Source organism: Falco rusticolus, chromosome 3, assembly GCF_015220075.1.
Source record: "Falco rusticolus isolate bFalRus1 chromosome 3, bFalRus1.pri, whole genome shotgun sequence".
Lineage (NCBI taxonomy): Eukaryota > Metazoa > Chordata > Aves > Falconiformes > Falconidae > Falco > Falco rusticolus.
Window position 1 is genome coordinate 101,775,902 of NC_051189.1, and position 20,271 is coordinate 101,796,172.

Below are 20,271 nucleotides of genomic sequence, written 5' to 3' on the forward strand. Positions count from 1 at the left end.
GATTATAATTTGGTGTGCAAGCAGGCATCATGCCGAAACCAGCTGACTACCTTAGTGGAAAGCTGTTACGCAAATACAGAAATGCACAAAAAAAATGGAAACTCCCTTACTGAAATTAAGCTAGATGCTAAGTGGCCTCTAGCATAATTTTGAGGTTCTTTGAAAAATTGCTTGGCATGCTCTTTACATTTTATTTGTCTATGTGCCATCTCAATCACAGGTGAAAAGGCAGACAGGGCATTGCAGGTATTGTTGTATCACATTATAATTGTCCACAGGAACTGCCAACTGAAGCAGGGGTGTTAATGACTTCAGTGGTACGGGAGTGTTGTCAAAGTACTATGTTTGTAAAAGACAGAAGAAAACATTCAAAGATAACTCTCCTTCTCTAGGCTAAAATCCTTGTGTTGGTGCCCTGGCTGTGCCTTGGTTCAGTGATCGGCTTCTGGTCCAGGTCAGATGTTCTGACGTGAACTGGAACTGGTCCCTTGTGACAATCTGGTGCATGTCTTCCTAAGACTTGACATCTCTGGAATATTTGCATTCTGCTAACTTCCAAATGTGAAAATGAGAGGAATACAAATTTAATAGGATGGCTGCAGTGTCAGGAAAGAATTAATAAAGCTTAATTAGGTTTTTTCCTTCAAACTTTTCATTTACCCACTTCCATAAACCTCAGATTCTTACTATTCATGGGACAAAATTTAGTACATCAGCTGCTGTAGACACCTCAGCAGCTACCAAATTGGCAGAAGATTTAATTTTTTTTTTTTTATTATTTTTAGAGGTGATACTCTAGAGAAAGCCGATTGGTTCCACTGCTGTCAAGCTTGCTGTAATGCACAAATCATCATCATCAAACAGTTTTGTTGCTGTAGGTCTTTAAATCCAGTATATAGTAAATTACTGGTGTGGACATTCCAAAGTACTGGATGTCTATCACTACAGCTGTGCCATGGAAGCAGTGGGGAAATGGGAAATCATTTACAAATTCTCACAGTCCTTTGATTGTGAGGAACCTGTAATTCCTTGCAAGGTAATTCCACTTGCACAGTTGTCGCAGCTGGTATTTTTCAGGCCCACGTTACATTGTTTTGGTCTTCTATGTGAGTACTGTAGGTGGTATCTCAGAATCGCAGAATGGTTGAGGTTGGACCCAGGTTCCTTGCCAGATGCAGGATTTTGCACCCCCTGGTTCTGGTCTGCCTGTGTCTCTGGTCTGTTGAGGTCCTTCTGGCCATTCCCCGTTGCATAGATCAGTTTCTTGAATTTCACGTACAAAACTCCTTAAAAACGGTGTATTTACTTAGGCATAAATTACTAGCTGTAAACATGTTTATGTTTTTCAGAATTATAATAAGAAGAGCAATCTCACTTGTATTAAAATTTCTAGTTAAGAGTTTTCGGGATCCTTTACTTGTAATTACTTTTAACAACAATGGTATGAGTAAAATGTGAGAATAAACCAGGAAAACACTTTTTCTTTTGAGGCTTTGTAGCAGTTCATTTCTGTAGCAATATAACTGCCTTAGATGTGATGTTTTTTAAAAAATTTTAACGGTTTTACTGGCATAAACTATGCAGTGCGAGTACAGGTTAAGTCATCATTCATACGGCTTGATTTGCTGTTGGAAGGAGCTCTGAGTAAACTAGTAAAGACTTACTCCAGAGTGTACCTTCTCAAGCAAAGTCTGCTAATTGAAGAAAGGAGTGAATTTGAAAATTATGAATTCTTAAGCAGTTCTCTACAGGAGGAGAGTGTTGTGCTGACAAGTGTGTTTTCCTGCTTTGAAGGGTCTGGTTTTGTTGCTCTGAAAAGGCAAGTTTTAGCAGAACATTTGTGCCTTAATACAAACCCCAAACTCACTGCGGATGAAAATATAGAAGAGTTGATGCAAGTTGTATCTGTTTATTCTGGACACTTAAGGATAAGTGTTCTACAAGCAACTTAATTGCTTGGGCCCCAGCCTGCACTGGAACTTCAGATATTTGAAAATCAAGCCAGAGATAAAAATGTCAGGTTGGCATTCAGTTGCACAAACAATGTTGCTTTTTTATCACTTTATTAAACCAACTACCACAGAATAATAAGTCTGAAGGAGTTGCATTTGTCACATGTTCTAGAATTTTCTATTATGTTTAGAAAACAAGCATTATAAAGCCTACCTGTCTGGGAACTCAAATGCTTTGCAAATCTATTGCTATAGAGAATGATAAATTACTAGAGTTAGGTTTTGCACATATGGCCAGATAAAAGTTTATCTTCAGGGCATAAGTAGCTGTCAACAATCTGTCCAAACTACTTTAATCTGTTTCTGTACTATGAGTTCCTATTCAGTTTTTAACATTTGATTTAACTCAGGATTGAAATGTTTTGGTATCCACTTTAAGCCACTGAGCAATACTTATTCTATGTGATCAGCTACTTCTTTAAGATCTAGTCAGATAGTGTGGTGGTTATGTGGTGGAAAGAGGAGGTCTCAGCAGGCTTTAAGCTCCTAATAGTATTACTGTCTCTCTATTACTGATGTAAAATTACACAGTAAAATGTTATTAGAAGACTTGATCATATATTTCATTCCCTAATCATTTTGTTTTATTTTCTGTGCATACTTGGATGATGAGCACAATGCATGTGTTTGAGTATATTAGCAGCAAAATAAGCAGTAACAAAGTAGTATTTTACTATTTATTTTCATTTAGAAGAAAGAAAAAAGACTAGTAGGAGTTGAAAAAGTTGCTCTGTAAGGAGGCTGTGTATTGTGTTAGGCATAAATTTGGCTGTTCCCACTATCTAGTGATAATGCATTTCCCCAGAATTTCAGGGCTTTTGGTGTCTTGCCTGGAGCAGCAGTCTGACTATCTTAAAATCCCAAAGAATTTCCCCAGTTTTGGGAAACAGCTTAGAAAAGCTGGAGGTGAGAATCAGCAAAGCGGATTTCAGAGGTAGGACAAGTCAGGCAAACAAACTGAGAGACTCCGGGCATGTTGTCAAAGGCTTTGGAAATAAAAGACAAATTACTCTTGCAGAAGTTAGGTTCAAGAATTCCTGCGTAGCAGCAGTCTGTTACCTTTGAAGTATCTATTCGTAAGATTGATGCCATGCATTACATTTTTTTTCTAAAGATACCGTCACCTTTTTCTTCTGTTGGATTGTTTAATTATGGTGGGGCTTTTTCTTTTCTTACTTGAAGGCTTTCCTAGGCGAGCTGTTATTGTTAACTTGATGATTCTAACCAGAAAATGTCTCTTGCTGTTCCTCATTTTTATTGTGAAAAAGGAATTTCTGCATAACCTACCAAGTTCTGATTATCAGGCCTAATTAGGAGTGATCTTGCAGTTGTTTTAAAGTTAACTCAGTAAAATTTTAGACATTATCTTCAAATCAATCTGGATCCATAAGGAAAGAGTGGCTGGCACAAGTTAATCTGATTCTGGCTCCCACATGGGGCGCGAGGCGTGTGCCTGGCTGGCCGTGGAGTGGAGCTGGGCAGACCTGTAGTGCCGTACTCCGGCAGCTCGCGTTCCAGTGGTAGAAAACCTCATGTGGAGTAAGGTGTTACTTCTGCTCCTGCCTTGTCAGGAGTCCGCAGCTGAGGGTGGTGCTGGGTTCTCCATGCAAGGGCTACAGCCTGTCTTGCCGTGCTGTCGTTGCTCTTGGTGCATATGAGGGGTATGAGATTTACCCAAAATATTTCACTTTGTCAGTTACAGTTCTGATCGGAGGTGTCCATGTAGCTTTACACAGCCTTCCTCTGTCTTGTCAGGTCAAAAGAAACTGGAAAAAATAGAAATCCTCTGCTTTTTGCTGGCATGAAGTCCAGTGATAAATCTTGGTAGCTGGGTCTGTTGCTTCTTCCTAGGCACCTGCTTGGTGAAGGGGAATGTGCTTTTCCCTGCTAAACTTTTAACCAAAGATTTATCCTCTTGTTTTTCACGTGCCTGTTGTAATCTGAAGGCTTTATCAACTCCTTTGACTTGTACTTTTCTGTGTTTAAGCTTTATGAGATACCAAGATTCCTGTCCCCCTAATTTAGTTAATGGTATGTTCCTCAAGTTGATGCCTGTGGCTGCTGCTGACACCTTTGAGACTAAAGGTGCTTTCAGTGGGTGCTGGTATATTGGGCCATACCCTTCTCACAGCCACCTCCGTTTGCTTGTAAGCTCTGCTTTCATCGAGGCAAAATGCTCCTTAAGTGAGCTAGAAGCACACTTTGAGGTGTATATGCATATGTATTTTTCTGTGTAGTTTGTCCTCAGAAATATGTAACTGCACTAGGGAGGCTGATGGGGAGAGCGAGTTCTGCTCTGCTGTCAGAGCTCTCAAGTCAGGCACCCTGTTTAGTCAATATTCTTAAAATATTCTGACAGTTTTGCACCCCTGCTTGGGGCATCAGTGTTAGTGTGTGCTTTGCATTAGGATCAGAAAATTGGTTGAACTGATTATGATTTTTTCCTACTGAAATTTAAGGCTGAAAAATAAAAAAGCTAGTTAAAAAATCCCAATTCCTGGTGCCATTTCTGTTACGATAAGCAGCAATTTAATGATTTTCCTGTATAATGCAACTATTGCATATCTGACTACATTGTAAGAAGGATCCTACTGAATCTTTAAACACACATGCAGTACTTGCACTTAGAATAGTTCTCATAATCCCTTTTAAATAGGAACCAACTTTCCATTTGTAAACCAGAATGTTTCCCTGTGAGGGCCAAATGAGCACTATGTGTTAAGGACGGAGAAATGGAAAATGCCAGCTCAACTCGGGACTTAGACCAGAATAATGATTCAAATAATGATGGCAAAAAAAATGATGTTCATGGAATAGCATCCATTTTAGACAATTTTCCTGGTTTAGTTTGACCTTAAAATGGTTTGCAGTGGAGCCAATTTTGTGTGAAGGCTGTAACCTCTCTGGCTGCAAAAGGTTCAGTTTCATCCCTCTCACCTATCTGGACGTGCAGCATAATTTGTATCAGAGTGGTCTGTAATCTCAGTGAAATTAGGTTGATGTAGTAGGTTATGCTAGGTAGGAATTTTCTCCTGCTGTGTTGCAATTACTCCTCCTGGAAAATATTTTCATCCTTGATTCATTTGAAGGAAGATGTGCCATCTACTGCTTGTTGAGAAGCATGCTTCTAATACTAACACACATAGTAAATATGACTAATAAATTGAAGATGTGCGCAAAATTGGTTTAGAAATGAATAAGCAAGGCGTAAAATACCCTCAGATTCTTGGATATTAATCAGGCGATGTGTTTGGATCATTCATGGGACAGATCACCGTAGGTTACTGCAGTTCTAAATGTTAAAAAACAAGCAGAATAGCAGATTAGCAGATGCACAAACAGGGAGTAGTGCCAGTGAAAAATATTCTGATGTTTGTATAAAACGTGATGGTAGAACTGACATCTGCCAAGTACAGTACTGATTTCCATCCCATTATATAGTGGTACTGGGGCCTCCTTTACCTGTTTTGATCTGAAAAGCGAGAACTTTTTGAGTGTTCTAAGCATTCTGAGCTTTTATTTTGTCATTAAACTGAAGATGTGAATAATTCACGTTACCTTTTTTCCTGTATCGCTGCATTTCTCCAAAAAGATGACTAGTATACATCAGAATAATAAAGCAGAGTGATGAATCAAATAGAAAAGATAAATTAATGCTTTCGAATATCCTTCTGTATATCTCAAAGTAATATAAATCAGTAAGTTAAAATTTGAGAATGTGAATATGAATGTAGATGCTTTTTTTAAAAAACTTGGAACATTGTTTACTATATATGAGAATTCTATAATGTTTTTAATAAAAAGAGATATAAACATTCTTAAAGCATGCTGAATCAATATAGCAATTCAAAGAAGATGCAGTGTGATCAAGCTTGGATTAAAAGCATCTGTGTGCTTGTCAATAAGGAACTGTGATGAGTTTGGGGGTATCATATTGACTGTGTATTAATACATGGTATCCTATAAGACCATCAGCTGATTGTTTAGAATGTAAATGAATCTGTTGATGGATCCAGTGACTCATGGCTTAAATTCCAATTAATCAATTGCTTCATCGGTTTCTTAATTCAGATCAAATATCTCAAGTACACACAGCTCTTTCATGGTCTTAAGAGAAAGTAATGCTTTAAAACTAATTTAATCAGTCCTGTATGAATGCCACTACACTTTTCGATTGCATCCTATGTGAAAGCATTGTTGCTTAAATGTTCGGGATGTTTCAGGTGTCTTGGCTTCTTTCCTCCTTAGAAACTAGCATAATTGAAAGCTTCTTGTTATAGTGGTAAATGAAACTCTGTATTCCAATATGTCATCTTAGTGCTGCTATTCATCTTGTCATCAGCTTAAAATTTTCATGCACATAGTCACTTAAGTAATATAAATGATTTAAAAATTAAATTGTTCGTAAATGATCTGGTATTAGGTGTGCGAAGTCAAAGTCCGTTTTTCTTTTGTTGGATATATTGTGGTAACCCATCTCTTTCAGTGCTTTTGACTTAAAGCAGGGAGGCTGGTAATATTACCAGACAATATATAGCTGTTTATGACACCACAGCTCCACGTGCCCTGTTTCCTGGTGACCCATCAATTAATTCATCAACACTTGATGCAGGCTCTTCACTGTGACACTTATACCAGTTGATCTTAATTTGATTGCCGTTAAAACCTTCCTTTCCTGACAACTGCTGTCAATTATACAAAATAAAATCAAGTATTCATAAGTAGGCTGTAATAGGATATAGGCAGACAGATTTAATAATTCAGTTTTGCTGAGGCTTGAAAGGCATTAGTTTGTAGCTGTTGTTCTCATTTGTAAAAAATTCATTTGATACAGCTCTGGAGAGAGAAGGCAGACGTAATTTTATTTATTTAGATTTGACAGAGAAGAACCCAGACTTGTAGTGGTGGTTTAGCATTGTCTCTGTTTAAGAATAACTGACATGAATTGTTATCAGTTACATGTTACAGAAGGTAAATGTAATTTAATTTCACGTTTGGGTTTTTTTGACTAATTTAAGTGCACACACTCTCTGGTTGTTTTTAGATTATGTCTCTGCAATGGAGTGTGGAATTCAACCCTGCATTTATGCAGACAGAACAACACTTTTTCAAGACTGGGTGCTTGGTCTTTAATATGCTGGTAGAATGTGCATATTCCTGCATATCTGCTATATACAGCTATGGTTACTTCCCTCTGCATCTGCAGCACAGCATAATGTTAAAATATGTGCTATGGCATATTTGAATTATACCTTGTAAGTGCTCTTTAGTGCTTACTGGCAAGTTTCTTTATTGAAAGTTTGCTGGTATTTGTCAAAAAAATTGCAGGCGGAAATCTCTTCAGTGTTCTTCGAGAGAAAGGTAAAGACTGTTTTCAGGTTTCACAGTGTTTGTTAATTGGCTTCTTACATACTGTTCTTTACTGTGTATACTGACGTTTGTAACACATACCATGTGTGGCATTGACTGTTAAGGCTCTGTGGAAGGGATTTGAATGTACTTGTGAAATCTAAACACGGAAATATTTTTAAAAGTAATTTTGCTTGTAAAATGCTGATTACATAAGGTGTCTTTGAGACAAGGTCTGCTGTAAGCGATTGCTCAAAGAGCAGAAGAAAGTGAAAGAAGAGTGGAAGTATTTTTATAGTGATGTTTCATTTGCTTTGTCATTTTTTAATGTTAGTCAGAATAAGTTATTCCACAGGCTTTTTCCCCCCTGAATTCAGAATACCCTCTCTTCTGTCCCATCTTGTGACTTAGAGCCGCTTTCTCGGATCCTTCTTCCAGGCCAGGAACTGGAAGTGGGGAAATGAAAATTAAGTTCTGATATAGGACAAGTGGGATAGTTTTGTTTCTTAATGGCAAGAAACCCACCTTAATTTCTCATGTTGCCGTTAGTCAAGAAACCTGGCCAGTCCTAGAAAGCAAGTACTTTCAGTATTAACATACTTTCCCACCTTCTCATTGTAAAAACAAAGTCAGTAGGCTTCACAATCAAGGTGGGGAGGAAGCTCTGGCTCTTCAAGAGGCCACTCTGCCTAAACTTTTCCTTGCCATTTTCAGAATCTGATTTTGCAGGGAATTTCCGTGAGTTGATGCATGCATGTTGAGGTGTGTTGGTTCAGTTAGCCAGTCTGGGATTATTCAAGAGAACATGAGGCCATATTTGTGTAACTGGTGCGATGTTCTGTTGCTGTCCGATTATTTTAGGACCCAGTTAGGCTACTAAGAAAAGTTCTGTTGCAGTTTCCTACTAAAGAGCTTTGCCTAAAATGTCTTTGGAAGAACAGTGTATGTAATATGTAGGGGATGCTACACATGACATGCAGTTTTGTTTCTGCAGCAAAGTAAACCAGCATCTCTGGGATGGTTCAGATTTTCTTTCCACAGTTAATGCAAATACTAAATCTCAATGTAATTCAGATTGCTTGAATGTAGGGGCTTTTTTGCATGTTTGTTTCTTCATTACATCCTTCCATGAAAATCTGGTGGTGCAATTTTATATAGAATAATTTAGATTATTTTCCTTTAGCAAAGTAGATTGCTCTTAATCTGTGGATACTGTTTAGGCTTTCTTCTGTTCACTACACTTTCTTTAGAAACTACTTGGTAAATAGGCTGAATAATAAGCTGATTGTTTTAAGGAAAAGTTATCCATCTTTCTGTGTATCAGAAACAACACTTGCAAATTAGATAGGAGTAAATAGTTTAATTAATACACAACAATTTTTATCTTCCACATGACTTATTTAAAAGTCCGGTAAGCTAGAATACATTTAAAAAAATATATAACATCCTCAAATAATATTTTCAGAAGCCTGTATTAAATACTGTAATTAATACTCAGAAGTATGTATGTAAAAATAAAATGTAAGTGCTTGGTGGTAGCACAAGTTTAAGAACATTAATATCAGGAAATTAAAGATATCTCATATAAAAAAGTAATGGATAAAATATGAATAGCAAGTTTGGTCGTTTAAAAAATACAAGATTTGGCTATCTCGTGATGAGGCATAGTATTAAAAGAAAGCTTATGATATAATTGGTTTTTACTTCATTAAGAAGCTTCCCTTTCTGGTTTGGGGCGGATTTTTTCTTTTTGGGGGTTGTTGGGTTTTTTTTCCTTCCTCTCTCACTTTTAAGTTTTAGGTTGAAATATGACCAGCATTGTCCAAGCACAACCTGTGTTGAGTTTGAAAAATTCTGCGCAGGGCCTTTCCGCAGGATGGCTGGGGGTAGGCAGGCCAACAGGAGAGGCCACTGCTGCACATGCAGATGTAAACCAGTCGCAGGTCCAGACAGCCCCAGGTCCAGTGCACATGGAGCGGGTGGGATTCTACCCACTGCCCTGTCCTGAGCATGGTGCCTTGGCGGGGCAGGGCAGGCACTAGAGTGTTAGCATCTTTGCAGGTGAGCTTTTATATCTCTATTTCAAAACACCATAAAATTCACTGAAATACACATTATTTTTGTTCAATATTCTGTTAACACAGAGAATAAAAAAGGTGGATTTTTATCCATAGTATCCCAAATAACCATAAACAAGAAGTCTGTTAATAATTAGTGCTGTATCCTTATATTTTAAAGTTCCATAGTTACTTCAGGTTCTTAAAATGGTTTTCATCCTTCCTGTGGCAGGTGGTGCTTTTGCACAGAAAAGCAATCTTAGGGGAGATTCTGGACAGGCCTCAAATATTTGAGCTTTTGCTAAAACACAGAAAATGGAATTGTAGTCCTAGGGCTTCCCTAAGAATACAAGTTTCACAGATTTCCACTGAAATGGTTTAAAAAATCACTTCAGTTGTACTTGGGCAGCACCTTGCATGGACAAGCTCTAAATTGATTTCTGCTGTCTTTGGCTGATGAGGCTAAATGGGACACACTCGTAAATTAGTTTTCATGTGCGCACATGAAGTGTGCACCATTTTTGATAAATGATTAAACTCTTTAAACCCAGTGTAACTTCCTTAAATCAACCCTTAAATTCTAATTGAGACCGCTCAAAAATTCTCACTATAAAGACAGAATTGTCAGGTGTGTTCACGGTGTTGAGCTCTGCCCGCTGATCTTGATTGACTGAATTGTTGTGCATCTGAGTGCCCTCACTGTATAAAGTAAAAAGTTTAATTTTATTCACTATCTTTTATATGTAGCTTTATGAAAATTTCCTACATTGTGTGGAATATTTATATTTTTGAGAGCTGTGCTTTGATTGTTAAATACTTAAAATACTTCATGACTTTTCCTTTAAAGCAGCACAGAACGTTAAAGAATGTTGATTATTTGTGTGCTGTAAATAATAGTCAGATTCAAGACTTATCACTGAATTCAGAAGCAATAGCAATTCCTGATGTTTGTACAGGTGTTATTTTCCTAGCAAGTCATATTCAGGTTAGAAATGTAAGAAATTTTTATCAATGACTGAAAGAATTCTGTTTGTTAAAAGTATGTAACCCAATTTTTTACTACATTTGCTGGGTTTTTTTTTTTAATCTTATCGATGAGGGGGAGGGGAGAATGCTTCCAAGCCATTCAAAATGGAGCAGTTACAATAGCTATTTTCTCAGAAGACTTTGATTTTTAGAAGTTTTATGTACTGATGACTCAAATACCTTCCAAAGGTAAAGCAAGTGTGATTCCAGGCAGTGCAGCATGGGGAATGTTTGGGTTTTTACATGTCCAAGAGCTTGGTAGGGGTGAAGGTTGTTTTTATGCATTGTTTCTAATTACATGTTTAATTTCCCATGTTTATAGCTTCGTTAAGCCAGGTTTCAAATCAGTATCTCATAGTATAATTGCTTAGTCAAATCTGCCGCAGTATTTGAGGTAGAGACGAGGACTGTATTGTTTCAGTTTTGCTGTTGTGATCACTATTGAAAGCTGACTTGGCAGAAAGCAGCTCCTTTTTCTTGATAAAAGGGAAACAGGCTATGAGATAAGTTATTGATGAAATTAACTGCTGAAGTGGAGAGGAAATGCAGCTGGCCAATACATGTCATAGTGTGAGCTCTATTAAATGAATATATGTGCAGTCAACCATTCACAGGAGCCACACTGGTCTTGAACTGCATTGATCTCTGGTATAATTCTAAATGAAATTGATGGAAGAGAGCAGCCATTGACAGGAAGGGTAAAGAGAACCATGAAATGTCTTGTACAGGAGAAGTATGATGGGGAGTGGGCTCATCAGTGCCCTGGATAGAAAGTGCAGTGAAACCATGGTGTTTTTTGGTGTTCCTGGGTGCCTCACCCATAATTACAATGCAGCTTATGTTACTGGACTCTTCAAAAATTGCTTTATAGTATTTTATTTTTAGAAAAAAATCTTAAAAATCCTGTCCAGAATTTAAAATCAGCTTCAAGAACTTTAGCTCCAGTGTTACAGCTTGCAGCTCTGAGCTTTGGGTGAAATTCAGTTGTGATAATGTGTTCTGAGAGTTACCTTAACATGTAAAGATTTGTTTACTTACTATGCATTTAATTTAAATACAGCTGTTACATGAAGGATTGTTAAGCTCCTTTCAAGGCTCTTGTGCAAAAATGCTACCTTCTAGTCAGATATAATTTCAGGTGGCTTCTCTCTCAGGCATGTCCTTTCAGACCGTTAGCTCATTGAGCTGCTTCATTTACAGGCCTTGATGAATAAAACATTGGGTTCTCTTAGATTTTACTTACATCAGGGTCCACGTGTCCTATAAAAGAATATCTCTCTTAATTCTGTGCTCGCTGGTAGGTACCCTTTCTGGATGTACTGCCTGTGGGATTCAAAGCTTCTAGCCCATTGCCCCCTGGTCTGTGTGAGAAGACCCCAGCCTGGGTAACCTCCTTGGCCAGGCTTTCCATCAGTTTAATTGCTACCCCATCACTTCTAGTGATGAAACTGGTTTGTTAGGTCTTAATGTATTGGTTGAAATATAGAAGGAATTATGGGTATATATGCATGTATGTCTATACACATTGTTTAAAATTTGCAAATAACTACAAAAATATTTTTCTTTCACACCCATGGCACACTGTAACAATAGCGTATACAGTTGTTAGGCTGTAGCTTAATGAAAGTTGTCATTATTCAGAAATATTTAAGGGGTTTTTTTAGTGTAGCAATTGAGGAGTATTGCTAAAATTTTACCACTTTTTAAAGACTTAAAACTAGATGGAAATTGTAGATAATTGTGTATGTTTTTAATAGATTTGCAATGTTCGTCTGCAGTCTTTTTTGAATCTTACTATGAGTAAGCTATGTAATACTCCAGACTTGATGATGGCTATCAAACCAGTTACTGGGGTGGGGGGAGGTTCTGCAGTGGTCTCAATTTTCTGTTCCTTGAACGCTGGCCGCCTGCCCGTGAAGCATGCTGCGTCTCCGTGGTGTGCACCAGCCTGCATCTCGAGCTCCCTCCTATATTAAGTACCATGCATGTTTTACAGCTTTCTTTAGCCTTGAGTCCTTGACGCTTACAGATGATTCAAAATTATTTATTCTAAGTATATACATTGGGACCCATATTGTTTTGAATAATATCCATGTTAAGGATTTATTTTTAAAAAAACTTTTTTCAGAGAAGCCAGGAAACTATAAGCAGTGGAAGTTTATGGTGTCATACCAACATGTGCAGGCATCGGTTCCTTACTCTTTTGTGTTGGGAATTGTACAAGTGACACAGTTTTAAAATGGAATAATGAAACCTGTTTCGTCTTCAGCCAGTGAAGTTGTATCTCTTGCTGGTAACATTTGGAAACCTGTTTACAAACTATTAAGAAACATGTGAAATAGGATTCCCTCCCCTGTTCATAAACAGGCATATTGTTAATTGTATCAGGTAAAAATTGTGCTATTGTGTGATATCTGGAGCATTCCTGGAAGAAAGCACACAGACATTCCAAAATATGAATCCTTTTATAAGTAGCATATTTATTTTTTAAAAAGTTGTAAATTGCTTTATTTTCACTCTTTCTATTTTTTTTAACCCAAACTGAATTTTTGAGATCAAAAAAAATAGTTTGCTGTCTTTTTATAACTTCAAGGTTCGTGTTTCATTCGAACTGACCAGCTGGATGGAGAAACAGACTGGAAACTGAAGGTTGCTGTCAGCTGCACACAGAGATTGCCAGCTTTGGGGGTAAGCATTTTATCTACTTTTAAGAGATCTTCCATGTATGCATATATATATCTTATCTAAAGGATTGTTACAATTGTTGTAAGTACTGAAAAATACCTGTTACCACAATCTTAGGTTTTGCAATAAATAGGAGATGGATATTCCACTGAATGCTGAATGAGAAGTTGGTTAGGCAAATATTCTTGTTTTTACGTTGAAAAGAAACAGATAGAATTGGATTTTTCTTTTTCAACTTAGCAGTTATCATTGTGGTCCCCGCTGACATCCCTCCTCTGCAGAAGCGTTATCACAGTTGTGTTTTCAGCCAGGTGTTACACTGCAAGCACAAGTCGTTCTTGCCTCGAGAGCCCTGGCTTTGTTGGCAGGCTCGCGCAGCAGCAGCCGGCTCCTGGGCGTGAGGTGCTGCCTGGTGTCAGGATGCTTGCAGGGCTGACGGGGTGCAGCATGCAAGCTCCTGCACAGGAGGGCTAAGAGTTGCCTGAATGTGTGGTTTTTTGAAGTGAATATGTCATGTCATGGGTATCTATTAAAATCGTGAAAAAGGACACGTGTATGTGTGTGCATATATGTGTGGATTCAAAACAGATCCATATCTACAAAACTGTGTAGAGTAGTATAAAGGTCTCAGCTGCGCCCCTCGTACTGGGGAGGCTCGATGTTTTGCAGGAGAGTTGCTTTGGGATTAGGAGACTTGCTCTGGACACATGCTCAAGTTTCAAGCTTGTGGAAATTTAACCGCAGAATTTCTAGTGTTTTGATGCTAAATCCTTTAGGTGTTTTATTAAAAGCATCTTAAGAGGACTGTTTATATCCCATGTCAATAGAAAAAGGGTTAGATAATCTGCCAGATTTTAGCAGGACTCCTGCAGTTATTCTTTCAGAATTACAGAGTTCCTGCTATACTGAAATTAGCAAAAGGGAGAGATTTATTTTTTTTCCTGGGTTCATACTGTTCTGGCTACTGGCCTCACGTGTGACCGGAGGAGGAAAAATAGCTAGGTTTGAATTTAGAGGATTGGGAACAAGGGATGGAAGCGAAGGTTGGTCATCGCAGACAGATGCTAAGTCAGGCTCCAAGGTGGGAGTGCTGGTGCAAGAACAGACAGCGACAATTGTTCTGTAGCCTACAGTTGAATTTAGTATTTGTAATAATGCCTCTCCTGTAGGTTTTTTCTCATTTAGTCATTGCTCTATCTTGTTTTGTCATTTTTTAAAAAAAAAAATTGTCACGTTTGAGACAGATGCATGCATTTGACTAAAACAGTCAATTTTCTATCTTGCTTCGGATTTTTAAAACGAAATAGTGCTTTTCAGATAGTTACAACTGTGCCAAACTTAGCTGCTATTTTTTAATTTCTCTTTCATTTTGGAAGCATCACTGACTGCACTTGGCAAATGCAGCTCTGTGCAGAGTGCTGCCTCTTGGAGTTCTGTTTGCTGGTTATACTTTCAGTGTTGTGAGCTTGGAAATGTCAGTGTTCTGAGCTTTGGTGTTTGGAGGCTGGTGAAATCTGGAGTAAATTACAATGCAAAGGTTTCTTTACACTCTCCTTTGGAAAAGAAGAGGAAAAAAAGTTGTACGTTATATTTTTATTTTTTTTTTTAAACTCTAATCCATATCTGAAGTTTTCCCTCCTTGCTAGGAAGAAATAGGCCTGGTAAAGCAGGGAATTGTTATACTGTAACTTTTATATTATTTGTTTTTTTCCTAAAAAAAAAATCAGTTATTGAGTAGACTTGACAAATAAATTGTCATCTGTGGAGATAGTATAAATTTATGGTTAAACCTGCACATTTGATTTCAAGGAAGTAAATGTTTGTATTGTAGTTGCTTACGGTGGAAAATAAATCCAAAATGGTTTGACGTTGGGGAGTCTGTGTTTGACCAGTCAGACGTGCGGCCCCAGCTTCCCGCAGGAGTGAAGCTGGTGGTGGTTGTTCTGGGCATGTGGGGAAGGAAGGCAAGAATCATCTAGAAATTATTCACACATCTTGGAAACAGTGTACAAGTCAGCTGTACAATATATTAACCATTTCTTCCTTAGTTGTTTCCACTCACTGCTATTAACTGATCTCAGAATGGTCTGTGCTTCTTGCAAGATGTTCTTGTGTTAGTCATCATCTTGAGCTGTAGGTGACAACCTGAGTTGTGTCATTGGGTGCGGTTAAGCAAGAAGCTGTGTACACTTCAACAGTTAGATATTGGGAAGAAACCCTTCAACCGTGAGGGTGGTGGGGCACCAGCACCGGCTGCCCAGAGCAGCTGTGGATGCCCCATGCCTGGCAGGGCTCAAGGCCAGGTGGAATGGGGCTGGGAGCAACCTGGTCTGATGGAAGGTGTCCCCATGGCAGGGGTTGGGATTAGATGATCTTTAAGGTCCCTTCCAACTCAGAGTGTTCTTTGGGTCTGTGAACAAACCTTGCCTAGCCACCAGCAGCAAATGGAAGCCACCAGGCAGGTGACGTGCTTTTGCCCTTTGTCGCATCACGCCGTTACTGGCGGTTAACCGTGCTAGCCAAGCCATTGTCTGCAGTAAGGTGACATGTCATCCTGAGGTAGCTGGCACTGGCTATAATCCTTCCTGCCGGCTAAACTGTCATCACCCAGTTTCCACACTGTGTGGTTTGATCAGACCATTGACACTTACTGGTTCTTTAATGAGATTGTTTTAAATGGCTGTTTCCTAGCTGGGCCTGGCCTGTTGGCAGTGGTCATGTCCCGTATCTGCCTCACTCTGAAGCCCCAGCTCTCTGTGAATTATTTTGGGGAAACGATAGCGTAAAACACCCAAATGTAAATGCTTTTTAGGGGGTCCCCAGATCCTTCAAAGATGATCATGCTCAGCGTGCATCCCAGAAAGCTGTTTCCTTCCTCTGGAAATCACATCGGTGTCTAATTTCTGCAGACACTTTTACCTTGACTGGGATGGCAGTAATATGCAAGAGTATCAGCCATCTAAAGAAACTTTGTGGATGGATAACTTCAGAATATTAACGTGGAGCTCTAAGCAAGCCATGAACTTTGAACGAACAAAAAATATCATTATGGAATTACTTTATTCTAAGCCTAATTTTTGTACTTCCTAGTAGAGTCATAAGCTGTATCTGTATGTAGGCCCTACATGTACTAGATTTTTAAAAAGTTAAATTAAAATGCAGTGGGCAGAATTACTTCATTATAGTTACAGTAAAAATAATAGTTTTGGAAAAAAGAGTAAAAAAATAGGACAGTTGCTTTAAACATGTAGGGATAATTTTTGGCACCCTTTGAAACTTTACACCCAGCTTATCTAAAAAAGGGATGCCTAAACTGTGTAGTTGAAGGTATCTCAGCAAACATTATTCAAGCTGTCTTGTACATGCAATGCCAAAAATTTGAAGCAACTTGGTTCATAGTAAGAATCATTTGAGAAATCAATTTCAAGTAGACTTTTTCTCACCCTAGGCTTCTACAGTGTCCTCTGTTGCTGAAAACTTCTCTTAAAAGTGAAAAATCAGGCAAGTTGCTTTCCAGGTATTAACTTAAAAATGTGTGTTGCTTTGTAATACATCCCTATATTTATTTCTGTTCCTAACTTGAAAAAACCATCATTTTACAGCAATTGTCTCGCTTGCCTGTGCAGTGTGTAATATGACCATGTGTTTTTTGGTAGGCTTAAAATTAATTCTGCAGAAACTTGATGGGGCTTGAAGCAGTCTGGTAAAAGACTGAGCTTTGCACTGTGGTGTGGGGATCAACTTTGGTTTGCGTTCCTCCACAAAATGTTCCTGGGATCAGGCCAAGGGAAGCTGCTGGGATGCGCTCCTCCCGCCATTCTGTTTGCATCGTGTGCTGCACAGGGTGGGCAGTGCGTCGTATTTGCACCCAGAGTAACTGACGTGGTGAAAACAGGTGTTCCCTGAAGGACCTTATCTAAATGGTTTGCTTTAGCTTTTGTGTTATTGAATCAAGCTGTTAGTGAAAAATATCTTGGAATTTTGGAACATGAAACTTCCCAAATAACCAGATCATTCATACCCGGTAAATGCCATTTTTTGTCTGTTCTGTGTAATGTTATCAAACAACGTTGCCACTCCCATAGGTAATATATTACTAAAATTCTGCTAATGTGCCTGGTTTGATGCACGCACAGCGGGAACATGGGAATTGGGGCCTGGCCCAGCCTTTCAGTTGCTACCTACTGCTTGTTTAAGGCACAGTAAAAAAAATGGCTAGTTCCGTTAGTCTTGTCTGTCTGAGCATATAGAACTTAGTGCCGTGCTTGTGTGGGCAGGTGGGAAGGTGCTGGTACCCCAGCAGTGCTCCCAGCATCAGGGCTGTCCCTCCAGCATCCCCGTCACCACTGGGCTGGGGTGGGCAAGGCCTTGGGAGGGGGCACAGCCGGGACAGCTGGCCCAGGAAGGGATGTCCCACGCCACATGGCACCTGCTCAGATATAAAAGCTGAGAGAGAGGAGGAGGAAGGGGGGGGCATTTGTCGTTTATGACGTTTCCTTCCGGAGCATCCGCTACGCGCGCTGAAGCCCCGCTTCTTGGGAAGCGGCCGTGCATCGCCTGCCCATGGGAAGTACGGAATAACATCTTCTGTTGCCCTTTGTTTCTGCACGCACCACCTTTGCTGTTACTTCACTAAACTGCTGCCTTCTTGACCTGGAAGGGTTTTTTTTTCCATTTTATTTTCCCCTGCCCCACTCTGCTGAGCAGGGCAGTGATGGAGCAGCTTGGTGGGCACCTGGCATCCAGCCAAGGTCAACCCACCACAGTCTGAAAGACGTGAAGCCTGTGTTTTAATTCAGTGCTGCCTTTAGACTGCACTGAAGGCTCCTATCTGTATGGGTGGCTGCAGAAATAGGTTAGGTTTCTGAGGTTACCTTGGTACGAGCTTGCGGTGAGCCAGCAGTGGGCTGCAGGGGTCTGCTGGCAGAGCCCTGGGGCACTCGGGGCTGTGGGGCGCAGCATGGGGTCCCTGTGTGCTGCCCCTCTGCCCCTGGGTTGGTGGGCTGGGTTCCTGCCCGAAGGGTCCGAGCAGCCCTGGTGCTGGCTGAGACAGTGTGGCTCCTTGCGGCAGTGCTTTTCCGGGGCTCCAGGGGCTCTCGGTGTGTAAAGCAACAGCTGTTCCAGTGTCTTCTCCATGTGCTTGCACTGCCTTTGCGAAGGTGAGGCTTACAGTTTGTATTTATATCTGAAAATATATTTTTAAATAATTTATGCATGCAAGTTGAACATAAAATAGACTGCAAACAACAGGATCACGTGTTTGACAGTATGCTCCCTCCGTAAGTGTTGCTTGGCTTGGTTTCTTGCCTGGCTGGGCGTGCAGGTGAGAGCACTGGCATTGGCCGAGCTGCCCAGCGTGGCGGGGCAGCACCGTAACCCTACCCGGCACCTAGCCCCGCAGACCTTCGGCACGTTTCTTAAAGAACAGATGACACCACCAAGACGATCAGTACAGATTTTGTTGTCTTTCTAAAGCACTTAATGTGATAAGAGAATTAAAATTTCAACGAGCCTTGTAATGAGGGCTGAGCAGCAAACCCGGCGCCAGCGAGGTTGGGTTTCGTGCCGGCGGGGCACCCCTCCGCTGGGGCGCCCGGAGCCGCTCTGCTCCAGCTGCTGTGATCAACTAGATTTATTAACAGCAATGAGGTCACTGTAATTTTCAATAAATGGTGACTTGCTGATTTATATCAGAAGATCCATACAGCAGTAAACAATACCATTTACATTTAATTAGTTTTATTGAACCAAAGGCAATTTTATTTGTAATGAACTACATGTTATGATTAAGAATGTATTTTAATGATCTTTAAGTAAGGTGAACAAATGTTGCCCTTGACCTAATAGGGGAGATTTTTCTATGTTATTGATAACTTTATGGTGATTTTTAAATTGTGAAATGCAAAAGAGATAGTTTTCAGTATTGTACTGTCATCAAGTCATTTCCTGACTTTCAACGTAGAAGCATGAAATACATTCTTCTGAATATAGTATTTTTTAAGTATGAGAAAATTAAATGCATATCAAGTTTTAAAAATCTCATCTACTTTTGTCTAAAAATAATTTAAATTTTTATTGCTTGAGATTCAAGTCTTTCATGTAGTTTCTTTAATCTAGAACTAGTACAGTCCCCCTACCCACGTTGTTTGGGTTTTTTTTCCCCTTTGAATAAGGTAGCAGCTGAGGCCATTTGCCTTCACTGTCTCCTAAAAGCAATATGATTTTTGACGTGGAATACTGTTCCCATTGAACATATTGGTTGGACTATTTGGCTTCGGCAAACCAGCAGCTCAGTGCTTATAGTGTGAAAATAATTATTTACTGAAGCTGAATTTCACAAAGATCAAGTCCCGTATTAGTTAAACCGTTAATAAAAAGTAGTTACCTTTTTTTAAATATCACTAAACCCTTTGTTTAAGGTGTTTCCCTTCTCCCTGCTTTTACATAGGGGGAAGCAATGACATAACCTAACCAGGTAAAATTTTCTTGCTCGGTGAGCATAAGTTACATTTACTTGTGGTGTTGCATACAGATCTTGCTGTCATCTTGTTAAATTCACCCTTGCGACTTCAGGACACTGAGGTGAGATGTGCATAGCTGCTACTGCTGGGAGAGCAGTACTCGGTGGAGGAACGGCTTTGTACTCTCACAGCAACCTTTCTGTTAAATGCAGTTCATCTGTCTTCTAGAACAGTGTCATCGTTTGCATTTCTCTTTCCCTTTTATTATAAAATTTCAGCTACTGTGTTTTATTGGCCTGAGAACAATGTCAGTTTGGAGTACAGAGCACTAGGCTACAGGAACAAAGTCCTTATCCCTTTTCTTTACCCTAATCATGAAAGAAATGTTTCAGAAAGCTGCTGAGAACATAAAATATGCTTGTATGTCTTTTTCTTTCTACTGCTCATGAATGAAATGCCAGTGAACTGCCACCCCAGAGTTCCCTCAGAGCACTAGCTTTACTTAGGCTTTTTAGTTTTGGGAAGAAACATGCACTTTGGAACACTGTGCTGGTTCTAGTTTGTGGCGTTCCAGAGTAATGCCACAGATGTGTAGGGAATGTGCAGATCTGTTTTCCAGAAAAAGTGAGTTTGTTTCAGAGTTGAAATTAAAAAAAAAAAAAAAAAAGGAAAACATGAAAT

The 20,271-nt window shown here is 39.5% G+C and overlaps 1 protein-coding gene across 2 annotated transcripts in view; it reads left to right on the plus strand.

Annotated features, from left to right (window-relative positions):
• ATP9B (ATPase phospholipid transporting 9B (putative)) overlaps window positions 1-20,271 on the plus strand; it is a 167,799-nt gene that overhangs the window by 53,795 nt on the left and 93,733 nt on the right. For both annotated transcript variants that reach the window (XM_037378763.1, XM_037378764.1), the window contains exon 8: window positions 13,038-13,132. In XM_037378763.1, coding sequence (XP_037234660.1) covers window positions 13,038-13,132 — 95 coding nt within the window. The remainder of the gene's footprint in view (window positions 1-13,037; window positions 13,133-20,271) is intronic.